The sequence below is a fragment of the Gallinula chloropus genome, assembly GCF_964237585.1.
Source record: "Gallinula chloropus genome assembly, chromosome: 16".
Taxonomy (NCBI): Eukaryota; Metazoa; Chordata; class Aves; order Gruiformes; family Rallidae; genus Gallinula; species Gallinula chloropus.
This window is the reverse complement of record NC_140101.1, coordinates 15,808,612-15,824,584: the sequence shown is the minus strand read 5'-3', so window position 1 is coordinate 15,824,584 and position 15,973 is coordinate 15,808,612. Positions and strand designations below refer to the sequence as shown.

At 51.6% G+C, this 15,973-nt stretch overlaps 1 protein-coding gene across 1 annotated transcript in view; it reads right to left on the bottom strand.

The window, feature by feature from the left end:
- Positions 1 to 5,892: 5,892 nt before the first annotated feature.
- Positions 5,893 to 15,973, bottom strand: part of NCOA6 (nuclear receptor coactivator 6) — a 35,244-nt gene continuing 25,163 nt past the window's right edge. The window contains exons 10-13 of the mRNA XM_084271602.1: positions 14,656 to 14,724; positions 12,339 to 12,375; positions 9,568 to 9,716; positions 5,893 to 6,505 (exon numbers count right to left, since the gene is read on the bottom strand). Coding sequence (XP_084127728.1) covers positions 6,459 to 6,505; positions 9,568 to 9,716; positions 12,339 to 12,375; positions 14,656 to 14,724 — 302 coding nt within the window. The 3' untranslated portion in view covers positions 5,893 to 6,458. The remainder of the gene's footprint in view (positions 6,506 to 9,567; positions 9,717 to 12,338; positions 12,376 to 14,655; positions 14,725 to 15,973) is intronic.

Genomic DNA, 15,973 nt, shown 5'->3' with positions numbered 1-15,973 from the left:
GAGGCAGCAGAACCCTGAGGTGGAAAGCTCCTTCCCATCCCCCCAAGCCCCTGTGGTGCTGGGGGTCTCTGAGCGAGGCACCAGAGAGTCACATCGCGGTTGCCTTCTCGCATGGGGCAGAGCCGCCTCCTCCAACCCCAGGGGTGGGTGAACCCCCCCAAAGCGAGTGGAGAGGGTCCCCAGCTGTCAGGATGAGCCTGGGAGAAGTGCCACTGCTCAAGGGGAAGCCAGGAGACACCAGGATGTGTTGAAAGCGATGCACCCCAGTGTGACCCACCTCCCAGGGCAGCTCCCATGGGCGCTGCTTGGTGCACGGGGCACGCCGGGCACCTCTCTTGCAGCCACCTCAGCCCTTCCACCAAATTTTGGTTCCCACCTGCGCTGCAAGGCTGGAGGGAGCTGCCAGGAGAGGTGGGGCAAAAGCCCTTCTCCCCTGATGCTCCAGCACTTGGACTCAGAGGGCTGTTCCAAAGCACTGCTGTAGAAGCTGGATCAGGAAGGGAAACGGCTCTTTCCATGGGTGACATCGTTTTTCATCGTGGGTGACTTGAACACGTGGCTCACCCCAGAGATCACTGTGGGGATCCCCACTCTTCCTTCAGGCATCCTTCTGATCGATAGATGACTTTACACTTACATCTTACTGATGCCTTTTCCATCCAGCCCCACTGTGGAAAAAGGCCAAAGCTCTGGATGGCTGGTTGTACTGGTCTGAACTGGGAAAAAAGAAAAGATACCCTGGGGAGACTGTAGGCCAGAATGGGAGCTCTGCCATCGCAGAGTGATGTTAGGGTTAGGGTTAGGGTTAGGGTTAGGGTTAGAGTGCCCAAAGATGAAACCAGCAAATGGAGAGAAACCAGCCTGGAAGAGGGGATTGGACACCTCAAGTCAAAGATGGTTCTCAGCATCCTGCTGCCTGCCAGCAGCACTGAGCCCCCTCCCTGTGCAGGGATGGGTGATGGCAGCCCCTGGCTTTAAAACAAGAGGCCACCCATGTCCAGCCGGTGCCACGCTGACTCCCTTGGCACCAGGGGTAGTCAACAGCCACCCTTCCACAGGTCTCCACACACTCACAGCCTCTCCATCCCAGAGGGGACCCTCAGACCAGCCAGGGACACAGGGTTGATCACCTCAGGGCTTGTCTTCTTCAAGGCAGAGCCTTCCATCTCCACCCATTTCTCTCAGCTCTGCTCAACACAACGTCCAGGTCAGGAACAACTTCCCAGCACCCTCAAGGGCTCCATCCTCGTCCTGTTAGGGTGACCAGACCAACGGTCATGGGTCGTGTGATTGTGGCTGCAGGAACTGGATGACGTGATGGACGAGGCTCTGCACAGCTGGCCAGTCCCTCTTTCAGTGGGAGGTGTCCTCAGACCTGTCTGGGATGCTGCTTTCTCCTCTGCTGGACTCCAGGATGCCTGTGGTGGAGTGGTCATCAGTCACAGGCTCTGGGCAACCAGGCATGGCTTGGGCAGGTCTCCCATGGCCTCCCCTTTCATGCCATTCATTGATGCATCAGCAAACATCCTCTCTTTCTGCCTCTTAAGAGAGATCCATGTCAGATCTGTGTCAGATCCATGTCAGAACTGTGTCAGAACTGTGTCAGATCCATGTCAGATCTGTGTCAGAACTGAACCCACAGCTCTCTCCTCGGAAGGGTCACAAGGATAAGCAGCTCCATTTAATAGCCTATTACATGTACTCCTTTTTAAAATCCTTTTTGCACAGAGAGGGGATGCACAGGTGTCCCTCCCCAACACCCACTCTGGGCTACTACCCCCTGGGCTGACTGGGGGTGCTTTTGCAGCCCCACACCCCGAGGAAGTGCAGAGCTGTTGAAGCGATGCCACCACGTGTCCTGGAGCACGAGAACGCTGCCTGGGGCTTTGGCTCTGCCACAGCCAACCATGAGCATCCCTCCACCTTCTGCTTGGCTCTGATTTTATCACTTGGGGTGGGAGGGAAGAGTTTATTTCCTTGCAAATGGAGGGAGAAACCAGCACTGCAGCTTGTGAGTGTAGCTTAGAACTGGGTCGCGCAGGGGAGCCCAAAGCTTCTCCACTCTTCCACATAGCCAGGAGCAGCTCTGCCCACATCTTGTCCTCAGCTTTGTACCGACACAAATAAGCTTTGGGAAATCTGGGGATGAGGGAGCAGCACGAGGCATAAACCAGTGATATTTCCTCTGGTATCACAACACACCCGTGGCGCCGCTGGGCACCGCGCCGCTGGGTTTGTGCCCATCCACCCCAGGCTTTGTGCCTGTCTCCACGCTGCACTGACTCTACATGTGCCTTTCGCCCTTCCTCATGGTTTGTCATCTGTTTTTAACACAACTGCAGAACTTGAATAAATCCACACCCTTCAGAAACACGTCCTATGCAAGAGATGAGTGGGGAGCCAGGTCCTGGGCTTGCTGGTTTTCCAGGGTGTTTTGGGAGCAGACGCTGGGATTTCCAGAGGAGCCCAATGGAATGAACACCCTAAAAGCATTTAGCTTGTTGTTTTGTTGTTTGTTTTTTTTTTTAGCTGAAAAGCATTTAGCATTTGGGATGCTCAATCTCTTAGGCAGCTTTGAAAAGCTCAGCCTAAACCCCAGTCCCTCCCTGGTTTGGGTGTGGAGAGCAAACCAGTAGCGGCAGAGCGAGCACCAGCACTTGGCCAGGACAGCCCAACACCTTGAGTTTCCTTTCAGAAGCAAGATGGAAGCACTAATGGGGGGAAAAGGTTGCCTTAAGCCTTCTCTAAGATGTGTTGGAGAACGTTATGGTCCCTGTCTGGGCAGAGCAGCCCCGTGTTCAGCCCAGTGGGGTGTCACAGGGGACGGGCGCCAGGTGCCCACGCAGCAGCTCCCCAGCAGCCGTGCCCTGCTGGGTCCCTGACCACAGCCAGACACCCCCCCCATGCCAGGAGCAGGGGCATAGGAAGACCCCCCCATGGGGTTGGGGTGGTTTTACATCTCTGCTGCTGTAGGACTGTTTGTGTGTTACCTGGTCAGTGGGTGGCAGCAGGTTGTAGCAGGGAAGGGTGTCCTGCTTCTCCTCGGACATCGTTGGAACATTCGCTGTGTGTCAACAGACACCACTGCCCCCAGTCCGTTACGTGGTGTGTGTGTAGCCTGGGGTGGTTGGTAGGGTGTAACGCTGTCTTTTGACTGAAAAAAAAAATCTAATATAAAGAAAAACCACAAGAAATCAATAAAAAAATTATATATTTAAGCTTTGGGCTACGTGTGTTTCCTCTGAATCCTGCACAGGAACCTGTCCCCACAATGCTTCAGGTTTTCAAAGCAGCTTTGAAAGGGTGATGCCAGGACCAACAGGAGGACAAAGCCCCTTTGTAGAGCAGGTGGGAGAGGGAATGGCACTGGCTGAGCTGCTTGAGGGGATTTAATTTCCCCTCCCCAAACCCCCAAAGGCAGCGGGTGGCTGGAAGGGCTAAAGCAGATGCCACCTGTCCTGAGAGCGCTGAGTCCCGCTGCAGCTCATCTCCATGGCACCAGCTGCTGCTCCAAGCACACACACAACAGCCCAGCACCTCCCTGCCACCCACCCTGTGTCTGAGCAGCAGAGACGCCTCTCAGGGTGTCAAGAGCTTGGAGCATCCAGCTGGGGAGCAGAGGCTGAGGGAGCTGGGACAGCTCAGCCTGGAGGAGAAGCTCAGGGGTTTCCATCCATGTGCAGGGACTTGGTGGGGGGAGAACAGAAGACAGGGCCAGACTCCCCCAGGGCAGGGTGAGGGGCACAAAGTGAAATAAAAACGATGAGAAAAATTCACTTAAATATCCAAAAATGCTTTTGGGCTGCAAGGGGAGCTGACCACAGGAGCAGGTTTCCCAGTGAGGTTGAGGACCTTGGAGATACCCCAAATGAGTGCGGACACAGCCAGGAGTGAGCTGCTTTGCTAAGTGAAGGCCAAGGGTGCTCCCCCTGTGACCCCCCAGCTGCTGGGAGAAGCTCTCCAGGGAGCTGCTGGGTTAGGTACTGGAAATAAAAATATATCAAAGCACAAGCTTTGATAAACTGTCTGGTGGGAACCCCAAATTCAGCAGCAGGAGCCAAAGCACCGGGTCACTGGGGCTGGGGTGGAACTCAGGATCCCAAGCCAACCTCCTGCTCACAGCTGGGTACATACAAATCCAGAGCACCTTGTACAGGGCTTCGTCCTGCTGAGCCCTGGCAACCTTCAGAGAGACAGAGCGAGCACCCATCACCCCACTGAGCCCGGGTCCTGGGCCCAGCTGTGCCCATGGAAGACCTTTAGATCTTTCCAGCCTGTTACTCCAGCAGTGCCCTCTCCTCCTAGCACCCACCTGCACAAGAGCCTGGCTCCAGTATCACCTCTTCAGCCAGGCGTTCCCAGCCCTGGCCCCCGTGGTGGCGCCGTGTCCCCTCCATGTTACCAACATCTTTTGTGTGGGTGGTGGAAACCAGGTGAGAACATTCCAAGATGTTGCCTCAGGAGTGCCCAGGCGGAGGGGAACGGTCCCTTCCCTCACCCACCGGCTGCCCTTGTGCTAGCACAGCCCTCATGGGACTAAGCCAGGCTTGGCTTGCTCTTCTTGATGGCTCTGACACAGAGCTGCACCCCAGCCCATGGGCACCAGTACAAGGGTCCTTGGCTCCTTCCCAGCGTAGGACCTTGCACGTGTCCTTTCCCAAGGTCCCTGTCCCTGCACACAGTGTCCCCCAGCGTGGTGGTTTCTGTAAACCTGTGGCCATCCCCTCTCCTCCCCTTGCCCACGGGACACAGCCCTTGCCTGTGAAGTTGGCCTTCTGGTTCAGTGGGCTTCACGCAGCTCCTCATTCTCCAGACCTTCCCAACTGACCCGACCAGCAGCAGCAAGGGCAGGGTGACCACCAGGTTACCTGCACCCTGGCCCAGGCTCAGTGGGTAGGACACCCACTGGTGACACTTCTCCCACCCCACCAGAGACTTCTGACAGGGCTGGGACAACCCTGCCTGGGCCTCAGCACTGACTGCCATGGGGAATAAAGCCAGTTCTGTGGACTGGCCAACTCGAGGGCTGTGAAGTGCTGGGTGGAGGGTGGGAGCGGTGGGCGTGGGGCTGACAGCACTCATGCTTGCATCTGTGCACGGATCAGCCTGTAGGATGGAGCTGTGATCCTGAGGGAGGAGATACTTCTGCTGGAAACCAACTTCATGCTACACCCTCTGGTAAACAAAGTGTGAGTTCCCCAGGGAGGGTCCCAGAGAACAGGGTCTCCTGGGGTGCCAGGGGAGGCACCACTCCTACACCAACACCTGCCCTCTGCCACGGAGGGTGCACAGAGCACCCACAGTGCCAGCGAGGACCCGGGACACTCCCCTCACTGGGGGTGAGTGGCACAAATAGGTATCTGCTGTCACGATGAGAGGTGACAGTTCATACTCCTCAGCTTCCCCAGCCACACTCTCCACAGGCTGTCAGAAGAGGGAACAGAGCTGGAAGCCCCTCTTGGCGCACAAGGCACGTGCAGAGGGGCGGCTGAGCTCAGGGGCGGCGAGGCTGCCCGGAGCAAAGAGCCTGACCTACTTCCCATGGCAGAGCAGAGCGGAGGCAGTGGCGGTGGCCGCGCGGCCGCCGGCTACACGCGCACCGGGCGTTCCCCACGGCCTCACACCGTCCCCACGGCCCGTTCCTCTCTCTGTGAGGAGGGAGCGCTGGCTCTGGGTCTCCCTGCAGCCAGGGGGTGTTGGGGGGGCCGGGTGGCCGTTCCCCCAGCTCTGCAGCAACAGCTGCATCAGTCCATTCGCTTGTGGTTCAACAAATTCCCCTCTAAAGCTCCATATAAGGAGCTTGTGGGCCTCCAGCTCCACATAATCCCTCCGATCTTCCTGGTGAGGAGGATGCTGTCCTTGCTGCTAATAATAATACCACCCAAATTATAGGACAATAACATTTATTTAGAGCATGAGGGATTCCACATTATACAAACCCTTCAATTTAATTATATTTTGTTGGTTTCACTGGTCCATCTCTACAACAAATACATTGCATCTACTATATAATAAAATTATTTACAATTCCAAAGAAGATGGGGTTTCTCAACCCTCTTACTGCTATTCACATACAGTACTTAAAACAACAGCACAATACGTTATTTCAATACCTAAAAATGACAACCCTGTATTCTAAGTTGTTTATGAAACGTGGAAACAAGTAAATTTACAATTGTCTTTCCCCTCCCCTTCTCTTCCATACAAACACGTTACCCTAATGTGCTAACCCCAGACTTGGCTTTGTAAATCCAGGGGTGGGGGGTGGGTTCAGAAGAACCCAGTTTTTATATCTATTTATCTGTTTTTTAGAAAAAAAAAAAATCATTTCTTGGGAACAGGAGAATATTAAAATGACTTACTGTACAGGAATTTATTTAAAAAAGAAAAATCACAGCTCAAAATGGCTATTGGTAAATTCACACTCATTTACAAGTTTCATGTTTCCATGCAGTAATTTACTTGGATTTTCTTCTTTTTGACTGCATTGCACTGCCACTCGTCTCTGAAATCAAGAGAAGAAAAAGAGCATGGATAGGAGGTCGGTAAGCCATTCCCCAGAGGTGCACAGATTGCCCTTCCAGTTTTCCAAGCTCACACCAGAGTGGAAACCTCTGGGGACCAGGATTCCCACAGAGCTGGGACTGACCCTCCGCCAGCCGTCACCCAAAGGGACCCTTTACCCCACAGCTGCCACAGGACGTCTCTGAGACACTGCTCCTGAGAGCAGGGACTTTAAAACTTCCACAGTCCTACCAGAACAGCCTTAAACCCAGGACTTATCCCTGTTTAACTGTCCTGCAGCTCCCCACAGCTCGCTCAGCCCTGACAGGGAGAACCCCCCTGAAACCACCACGTCAGCCGGCCCCAAGCACCACGGGGATGGTGTTATTAACAACCCAAACAACTCAGGAAGGTATTTCAGAGCCTGCAATGCAAGAGCCCAGCTGCCTGAGCCCTTGGAAAGTCAGCTCATTAGGGAACAAGACTCCTCTGTGTACCCCATGATCCAGAGAACACCGGTGCGTGGGGAAGGGCAGGAGACACGGCGCGGCCGCGGAGCCACCGGAGGCACCTGGCAGAGCCACAGCGAGAGCAGAGGACACGGTCAGTGCACTTCCCAGGGCACCAAGCTCCTGTTCCACACCACAACAGGACAAGGGGGAGGAAGGACCAAGGGGATTCACACCCTTCAGCCGCTGCTAAAAACGTGACCGCACGTGCTGGAGGTGTGTCTCTGGCTCTGTGCAGCACGTGCTGGGACTGCCAGAGCAGCCTGGACTGGGACTGCCAGAGCCACCTGGACTGGGACTGCCAGAGCAGCCTGGACTGGGACTCAGAAGGGAAAAGGTTCCAAGACATCTAAAACTAGAAAAGCAACGGTACAACTCCATGCTGGTTGTTCCACAGCCCCACAGTGGCTGTTTGACAGCCCCACGGTGGCTGTTCAATAATGCCACAGTTATTAAAACCAAAAAAGGAATAAAATCAGCATTCTGGTATTTAACCCTCAAGGCTACTGTAGGTGATGAACCCCCTTGCTGGAAAGGGCCTCCAGAAAGTGCAAATACCAGCGCAGCACCAGTGTTTGGGGGTGAAACAGGCATGACCTCAGCTCTGGGGAACTCCCTCCAAGCAGCAACGGCACTTCTCAGCAGCTTGGGCAGTGGCAGCTCAGTCAGCAGCGTCCAGTGCCTCTCCCAGTGCCCAGTACCCATCCCAGTCCCTGGCAACCCGTGAGCATCACCAGCATCTCCCTCGCCTGCCTCTCCCCCAGCGCCGCACACCAACCATGCTGCACACCTGTGTGTCCTCTTCACAGGCAGCCTCCAGCCTGGTGCTTGGCAGGGGAATTCCTGCACCAGCCAGCTGAAGTCTGGTCTCTCTCCCTCTTGTATTGAAGTTTTCCCCACCTGTTGTTCTTACAGTGACCACGTTCAGTCTCCAACCCCATGGGCAGCTTCCCCCAGCCCCGCGCTCCCTTTAATAGGGACACAGAAATGTCTCTCTAGATGTCTGGGAAGAGCCAGGAGCACACAAACCCAAGGTGCTTTCTGCAGCTTGGATTCAGTAACAAACCACAGAGTGGTGTGGGCACAAGCAGCAAACCCGTTACCCTTCCTCAGCTGCCTCCCTCACCCTCCAGCCCGCCCTGCCAGGCTCTGTCCCGCGGGCTGGAAGCGGGCAGCCGCTGCAGGGACAGAAAGCCCAGGGCTCCACAGGCTGAGCTGGGCTCGTGTCTCCAAGGAAACCCCTGGGATATGTGGCAGTCTCAGATGCACCTTTAAAACCAACAGCTTTCCTTCCAGAGGCAAAGGAATTACAGAGTCAGTACAAAGCCCTCCAGTGAGCTCTGGCATGAATGGAATTTGCTGTATTTTCACGTTCCCACAGTTTCAGAGTTTGATGTGCTACTGGTTGTCATCTTTAGGTTTATCCATTCCAGCACGTGGGGCAGGTCACACATTTCAGAGCCCCTCAAACTCAGGAAGGCATCACCAAACCCACTTTTACATTGGCTTCACAGGTTGCAAACTTTTCTTCACAATCATGACAGACAACTGATTTTTACAACACAGGCTTAGATTCTCCTGCACAGTCCTGCCACATGGAGTAAATGTGATTAAATTCAGCAGCCACAGAAGTGCAGAACGTAACAGGTCCCTCCCAGCAGCCCTGGAGAGCCACTGCACAAGTACATATAGCTGGAGGTCTTCTCTGAAACTCTTAAAGTACAAAGATTCTGCCCAAACTTTAGCATCTGCAGTATGGAAAATGGTTGCTGAATTCAACTTGACTTTCTTTTATCATCATTTTATATGAAAACCTCTTTGTTCTGTTTGTTATCTTTAAAATACTGGTTGAATGTTGCCCCTTGAGGGTCTCTCTACCCTCCCATACAACTTTTGTCCACCAGAACTTTTCTGACCCTTAAGACATAAGGAGCTGAGGCAGCTTCAGCAGCACAGCCCCATGCAACAACAGTCTGTCAGGGGCTGTAACCCGCACGTCAGGCACTGCTAAGGCTGTGGGTTAACCTCTGGAGCTTTGGGATTTGTCCTTGGAAAGAGCAGCTGAGGCACCAGGCACACAGCACCCTGATGCTGCCAGCCAGGCAGTGTTCTGAGCGTGCCTGAACCACAGCAACTGCCTCCACAAGGGCCAGCCATGCACTTGGGGAGACTTAGCATTTGTCTCCTGCCTTTTAGGCTTCAGGAGGGGGATAAGGAAAGGGAAAAGACCCCCAAACAAGTCCCTTTGTTACTCCAGTCCTTTAACAGCAGTGATCTCTGCCAAGGGGACTGGACTCCAGCTAGGCAAGCCTGCCAGGTGCTACACTGAGGAGTGCTGCAGAGAACAACTGCCACAGGCTTAACAGTGGGAAACTGGTAGGAGATTCTCTGCGGGTGCAGAGGTGGGTGAGCACCTGGACACCCCCCTGTCTCTACACCATCGAGGGCATGGTGAGCTGTACACCACTGCTAGAGCCAGCTATGGGAAGGGCTGTTAGTGGGGAAGCACTTCCCCTCCTGCCCTCTCCAGAGAAATGAGAGCTGTGTGGTTTACCTTTGGCAGTGCTGGATGCAGATGCTGGTCTGGAGGACCTCTTGCGCTGTCCGTTCTCTACAGTGTCCTGTGAAGCGGCAGAATCCTCTGTTCTTGAATTTCTTCTATTTGGAGTTTTAGACTTTTCACAATTCTCTTTTGTCTCATTACTAATAAAGTGGGACAAAATAGTTCTGATGAAGTGTAAGAAGAATTAGGTTTTTCTATGCAACTCAGACAAGCTGGAGGATGGACCGACAGAGGTACCAGTTCCGGACTATTAGCACTGAAGAATGAAATGCTAGAGACACCAGAAGTTCTATCAGATGAAGAATGACCTGAGCAAGCCAGAGTATAGTCTGCTTCTATTAACAGTTATCAGAGGATACAGAATCGAGAAGTCCTCAAAGAGAATATTTCCAACATTAGAAGAACCAAGAAATGAGATGCATAATAAATTGTCTGCTCTGCTTTCCACAGGTGCCACCACTACTGAAGTCTAGGAAGAGCAAACAAGTTCCATTAGAGAGTGCTACCAGATGGGAACAGAGAGTTGAAATGGCAGGTGAACACCAGGAGGAATGATGAGCCCTTCAGTGAGTGCACCGGCTTCTCTTTACACTGGGAAGACTCACTCCATCCATCCAGATTATTCTGTCATGTATTCAAAAGCTTAAGGTTTGTTTAAATTTTTCTTCAAGCTTTAAAGCTTGAAGCCAAAATCTTTTTATCCTTTATTTGTATGTATTTTTTGTAACAGAAAGCTTTTTCTGCTATTAAAAAATAATTTTTGGTAGTGTGGAAATCGGTGCTTCTTGTCACTGAGACAATAAATGGTGTGCTACATCTTGTAATTAAACTCCTCTTTTATTTTATCACTCAAACCCATCCTGAAGTTTGGGTGTTTTCTCCTTAAGCCATTACTGCCAGACACTTCCCAATGACTGAGTGGTTTCTGAAGATTAAGCTACACTTATTCCCTGTGAATTCAGAGGTAAGTAATTAAACAAAGGCATTATCCTGCTGATAATGGAAAAGGAGAAAAACTCCTGACATGCCCTCTGGGTGGTATCTGCAAGATTTCAAGACAGGCTGCCTTAGCCAGAGCGCTGCCCTGAAAGCACACAGAGCAGACCAGGCCATATGGAGGTTCCACTGCTCCAGAGAGTCCTGCTTTGAGAGGGAAAACTACTACAAATACTTGTGATAGTACAGGTATATATACTTGTAGTTTTAAGTACAAGATATTTGAAATAAAACATGGTTTGCCCATGAAAGGAGAGACAAACATCCTCAAGCAAGGAAACACACAGCAGAAGAGAACACGGAAGCCCGTGGGCTGTCTCAGGTACAGAATACAGACTGAAACCCGTCTCCCCGTAGGAATTCTGGGCAATCTATAAACTAAATCCCCACACACTGGTCACAGACTGGTCCCCCTGTGAAGTAACCTGGGCAGCTGAAACAACCAGAGGATACCCAGAGGTGAGCAAACAGGCGCCATCCGCCGCGGGTCAGTTATCACAGGTCACTGTACAGACTCTAGGGGCTCATCCACAGTTCGGATTGTCTCGCAGGAAGCCACACAGCACTCCTCTCCTTTTAGAGGAGGGAATCGATAGGTATTTCTAGTGCTTCCCCAGTTGCAAGGTTCCTCTAAGGTTTGTACCGTAGGGCGTTTAGCGGCCGGAGCGCGGCGCTGACCGCTGTGGTTATCAGCCATCCCTGGGTTCAGTCTGCCTGGGAACTCGCCTTCTTTTCGGGTCTTGCTCAGGAAAGCATCAGTCCAGAAAAATCCAAACAGAAACGCACTTGTGGTAATTTGATGAGTTTGGGGAATGGCCATGCAAGGACCCTTCCTCTGGAGAATCTGCTCATCAGCCAAGTGGTTCTCCTTCAGCTTTCCTAGAAAAATTCTACCTCCAAACAATACTTGTCAGGAAATCTCAAGTTTGCCTTTTGATACACCTGGAGAGATCCCAATCCCCAGAGAGGTAAATCCAGTTAAACATTCAATTCCGAGTCATTCCTGAGCTGAGAAAGCTGCCTTATTCCTGATGAACCACTGAGGGAGCTGCACCTCCTGCCTGGCTCCGGGGTCACCCCGCCGACGAGGGCAGCACCACAGCCCGGCCAGTCGGGCCAGCACAGTTATCCAAAAGCCTGAGGAAGCTCTGTCATTACAGCTGCCTAGAAGGAGTTTCCGAGCCTGGTTGGGTTTCCAGTCTAACAGAAACAGATCTTGGAAACTGTATTTTCTTCTGACAGAGCACAAGCATTTGAAATTCGATCTTTCAGTGACACTGACTGAATCAGGACGTGAGGAGGTTCTACCTGGCTCTCCTATGAGGCTGTGTCAAAGTGTGAACAAGCAAACACTGAGGAGATCTGGAGAAAGCAGTCATGGAGCCAGAAGACAAAAACTGCAGAAAGACTTATTTTCAGAAAACAGCTAAGCTGCAGGCTCTGGGGGCAGGGGGGGGGCTGGTTTGACTTATTTTCAGGAAATAGCAAACAGTGGAACCAACAAGACCCCTCCAGGATGTGAACTGCTCAGGCCTGCAGGGATAAGGAGGAACACTGCCCAGGGCAGGACGCTGGGCTTGGGAAAGTTACCTTACGTTCTGCAACGTTTTGGAACGTTCACGCCGCCCAGTTTCATAGCAGGAGGAAAGGGGACGGACAAGAAAGTGAAAAGCAGTAGCAGAAGTTGTGCAATTGAAGCAAAGAGAAAGGGCCTTCCTCCTGTGAAAGCTGTATCTACTCTGAAGCCACACAAACTGTCTCCTTACCTTTGACCAGCCACTACTGCAGCATTTGTTTCAAGTTCTACAAAAGAAAAAGACAATTATGAAGACGGCTGTAGAGGCACAAACCCACTGACAAGGCACACCTATCTCAGCTTTCATGTCATGCCTGGTCTGTCCTGTGACTACATTAGGGCTGAGGAAACACCTTCTCTCACCTATCGCTTCTCTGGAGGCAAAGCAGGCTAACACACCCACCAGAACACCCATCAGCCAAGTGCTCATCTCCATTATCCCCTGCACCAGCCCAGCCAGAAACATTAAAGGGAACCCCACAGTAAACTGCAGAGAGACTTCCTGACCAGGGCTACAGTGCTCTCCCTTTCTAACTTCCATTTGAGTTTATTTCTTCTAAAACATCTTATTTTTACCAGTTTTACACCTTAAGAATACTAATCTTCCTCTATTAAGCACACAAGATTTTGCTGTAACCCAACCACCCCTCCCACAACATCTCCTGATGCCAAGGGAGACAATTTTCTGCAGCCCAATTACACTTCTGAGCCTGGAAAAAAAAAGAAGCCCCAATGCTCCCAGGAGATGATGTGAAGAGAAGTCTGACACCTTCTCTCTCTCCCACAGTGATTTCATACCTGAGCAGGTTTCCCTTTGAGCAAACATCTCTTTCAAGATGCAAGATCTCTGATCCTTTTCCCTTCCATTCTGCCCCTGTGCCCCAGGCCACTTGCTGAGGGAGTATCTCCACACAGCACCTCTCATGAGGAACCACTGAGTGGCCATGAAACACCGTACCCCAACGCTGCCTATCGCCTCCCCCACCTCACCCCCAGCACCCTGAATCTGTTGGTGGCAGAGCTCTAAGATCAGCCTGGCACCCAAACTCAGCTCGAGTGTGCAAAAGGAACTGGGGTGAAAAGGAGCCAGAGAAGGGTTCAGAGGAGCCATGGACATGATCAGAGCAGCTCCCCTATGGAGAGAGGCTGAGGGAGCTGGGCTGGTTCAGCCTGGAGAAGAGAAGGCTGTGGGGGGACATCATTGCAGCCTCCCAGTCCCTGAAGGGAACAGAGGAACAGGAGGGGAATCAGCTTGTTAAAGGGCAGAGACTGGCAGGACAAGGGGGATGGGGTGAAGCTGGAGGAGGGAAGGGTGAGATGAGATATTGGGGAAGTCCTTTGCAGAGAGAGTGGTGAGGGGCTGGAACAGGCTGCCCAGAGAGGGGGTGGGTGCCCCATCCCTGGGAGTGTTCAAGGCCAGGTTGTATGGGGCCCTGGGCAACCTTGTGTAGCTCCAGGCCTGGAGGTTGGTGTCCCTGCCTGTGGCAGGGGGGTTGGAGCTCTGTGACCCTTGGGGTCCCTTCCAACCCAGACCAGTCTGGGATTCTGTGATTCTGTGAAGGGGTAGCAGCTGTCCCCTTACAGAAAATACCCCTCACAGGTTGCACTGCCGGAACAGTGGGCTCTGTAAACACCTCTAGCATCATCTGGGAAACCAGGTGCCTTGGGAACAAAAGAAAAATAGCTTAAGCAACAGGAGGAAAGAGTTAAACCTCTTCCTGCCCAAAATTTGAACAGGGAGAATATCCAAGAGTAAAAATGGGTAACGTGAGTGCCTCCTGCAGCAGGAACTCCCCAACGCTGCCACATCAGCACTGGGCCAAGGAGTGGGATGCGGATCGACGCGAGCATCAGTGTCTGAGTGAAGTGCACAGAAAGCAATGCAGCACAGGGTTTATTTCCTGCAGACTCTACTGCTGGTCACATTGGGATGGCCAAAGGATGGAGAGCGGCCCTTCCTATGAGCAAGCCCACCTCTGCCTGTTTTCCTTCCTCATCTTGGAAATTGCTCTTTTAAAACCCCAATGAATTGATGGTGAAACACCACGGTGTAGATGGCAACAACAGAGTCATCTGCCAGGGCTCCATCCTTGAAACAGGGACTCACTAGCAGCTGAACAGAAGGAAGGATTGCAAGCCTACACCTTCCACTCCCAGCATGGCTTTGTGAAAAACCTACTCCAGAAGGGTCCCATGTAAAAGAGAAACCCCTATTTGCTCTTAGAACTTCGCAGCTCAAACAGAAGGGATCGTTACTGATCCAGTCCCTCCAGCTCACCTAAAAACTGCCTTGGTGGTTTTTTCATTTGTTTTACTTGACCCCACACTGCATCTCCAGAAATCCTTCAGAGACTTCTAAAGCACAAAGAAAAGCAACCCCCAAAACACAATTAACACCCCCCCCCCAACCGACCAGCAACCATTACCAATGCAGTAACATAAAGGCTTTGTCCCTTACAAAGGGGTCAGGTCACCTCTACTCCACTTTTCCCCACAGGAGGATTTACCTGTTCTTTGAACAGTACTGTCTGATGTTGCAACTGAGCTTTTTTTCTGTGTTAAATGTTGAGAGGATGCTGGAACAAAAGCAGAGGGAAAAACCATTATTATCCAAGGGAGTCACAGGAATCTTCCTCCCTGCCATGGGGTGCTTTTACCTCCCAGCTTCCTGCACCTTTTACCTCCCCTCTGCCTCTCCACAGCCCCACCACACCTCCCCAGTTTTAAAAACCAACCTGGGCAAAATTATCCCAAGCAAGTTTTCTCCAACTAGAGTATGTGATGGGATTAAGTATCATAAACACATTCCTAAAGGGAAGTTTTTTACCAAACTGAGCAATTAAGTCCTAGAAACTAGAGCGTGTAGTCTCTCTCAGTTTAATGCTTCCTTCAGCACAAGTTCTGGGGGGAAAGAGCATCTTTTATTATCAACAAATTATTAACAAAGCAATCCATGCCCTCACTCTTTCCATTGGATTGCAAGAGTGCAACATACGATCCAGAGGCTCCCTCGAAGTCCTCTGGCAACCAGATGATGTGACTTCATGTTTCTTAGGTTGCCAAGTCAAAAAATAAGATGGAGAACTAATTCTTGTGGGGCTCATGCTATCTGGTCTTTTGTTACACGACACAGTGAATGTGGAGACACAAAGTGAAACATTCCTGCTCAAATAAAGAACATCCCCTTCCATTTTCCTCCTAACAAGCCAGATTCCTTCTGTGAAGCTCAAAGGAAGTATTTCCACTTTCTAGTGGTGTGCAGCTAACGGCCCCAGGGAAGTCCTGCTCAAGTGGAAGTTCTCAGCTCCACTGGCTTCTGGGGTTTTTATCTTCTGTGATTTGATCTTGAGAGTCTGTCTTCATGATGTGAAGTGCCATGGCTACTCAGGCCCCTTACTTCAGGTGTGATGGTTTATTTCCACACCATTTTCAACAGATAAAGAATGGCACCCAGGAATAGCAGCAGAGTCATAAATAAAGCCTGTCAGATGTTAAAATTCAAGTAATAAAGGAGAAAAGAGCTTGGATATGAAGGCATTTTGTGGTTTGGGCTGAGGGATTGTAATTACTTTGTCAGGTATTTCTCTGAAATTCGCTGGACTTTGGAGCTGGGTTGTTGGATTCTTTCTGTTGAAGGTTTCCAGCTGTTTCCCTGGAAGGGTGACCTTACTCAGAGAGGAAACTGGCATTATTAGGATAAACTCAAAATATCAGTAAGTCTGTGAATTAAATTATGAAATTAATAAGTCTCTGGCAAGACTGAAGCAGGACACCAGCATATCAACCCATATAAAAGCCCCCCAGGTATTCCTTTTGCCATTGCTG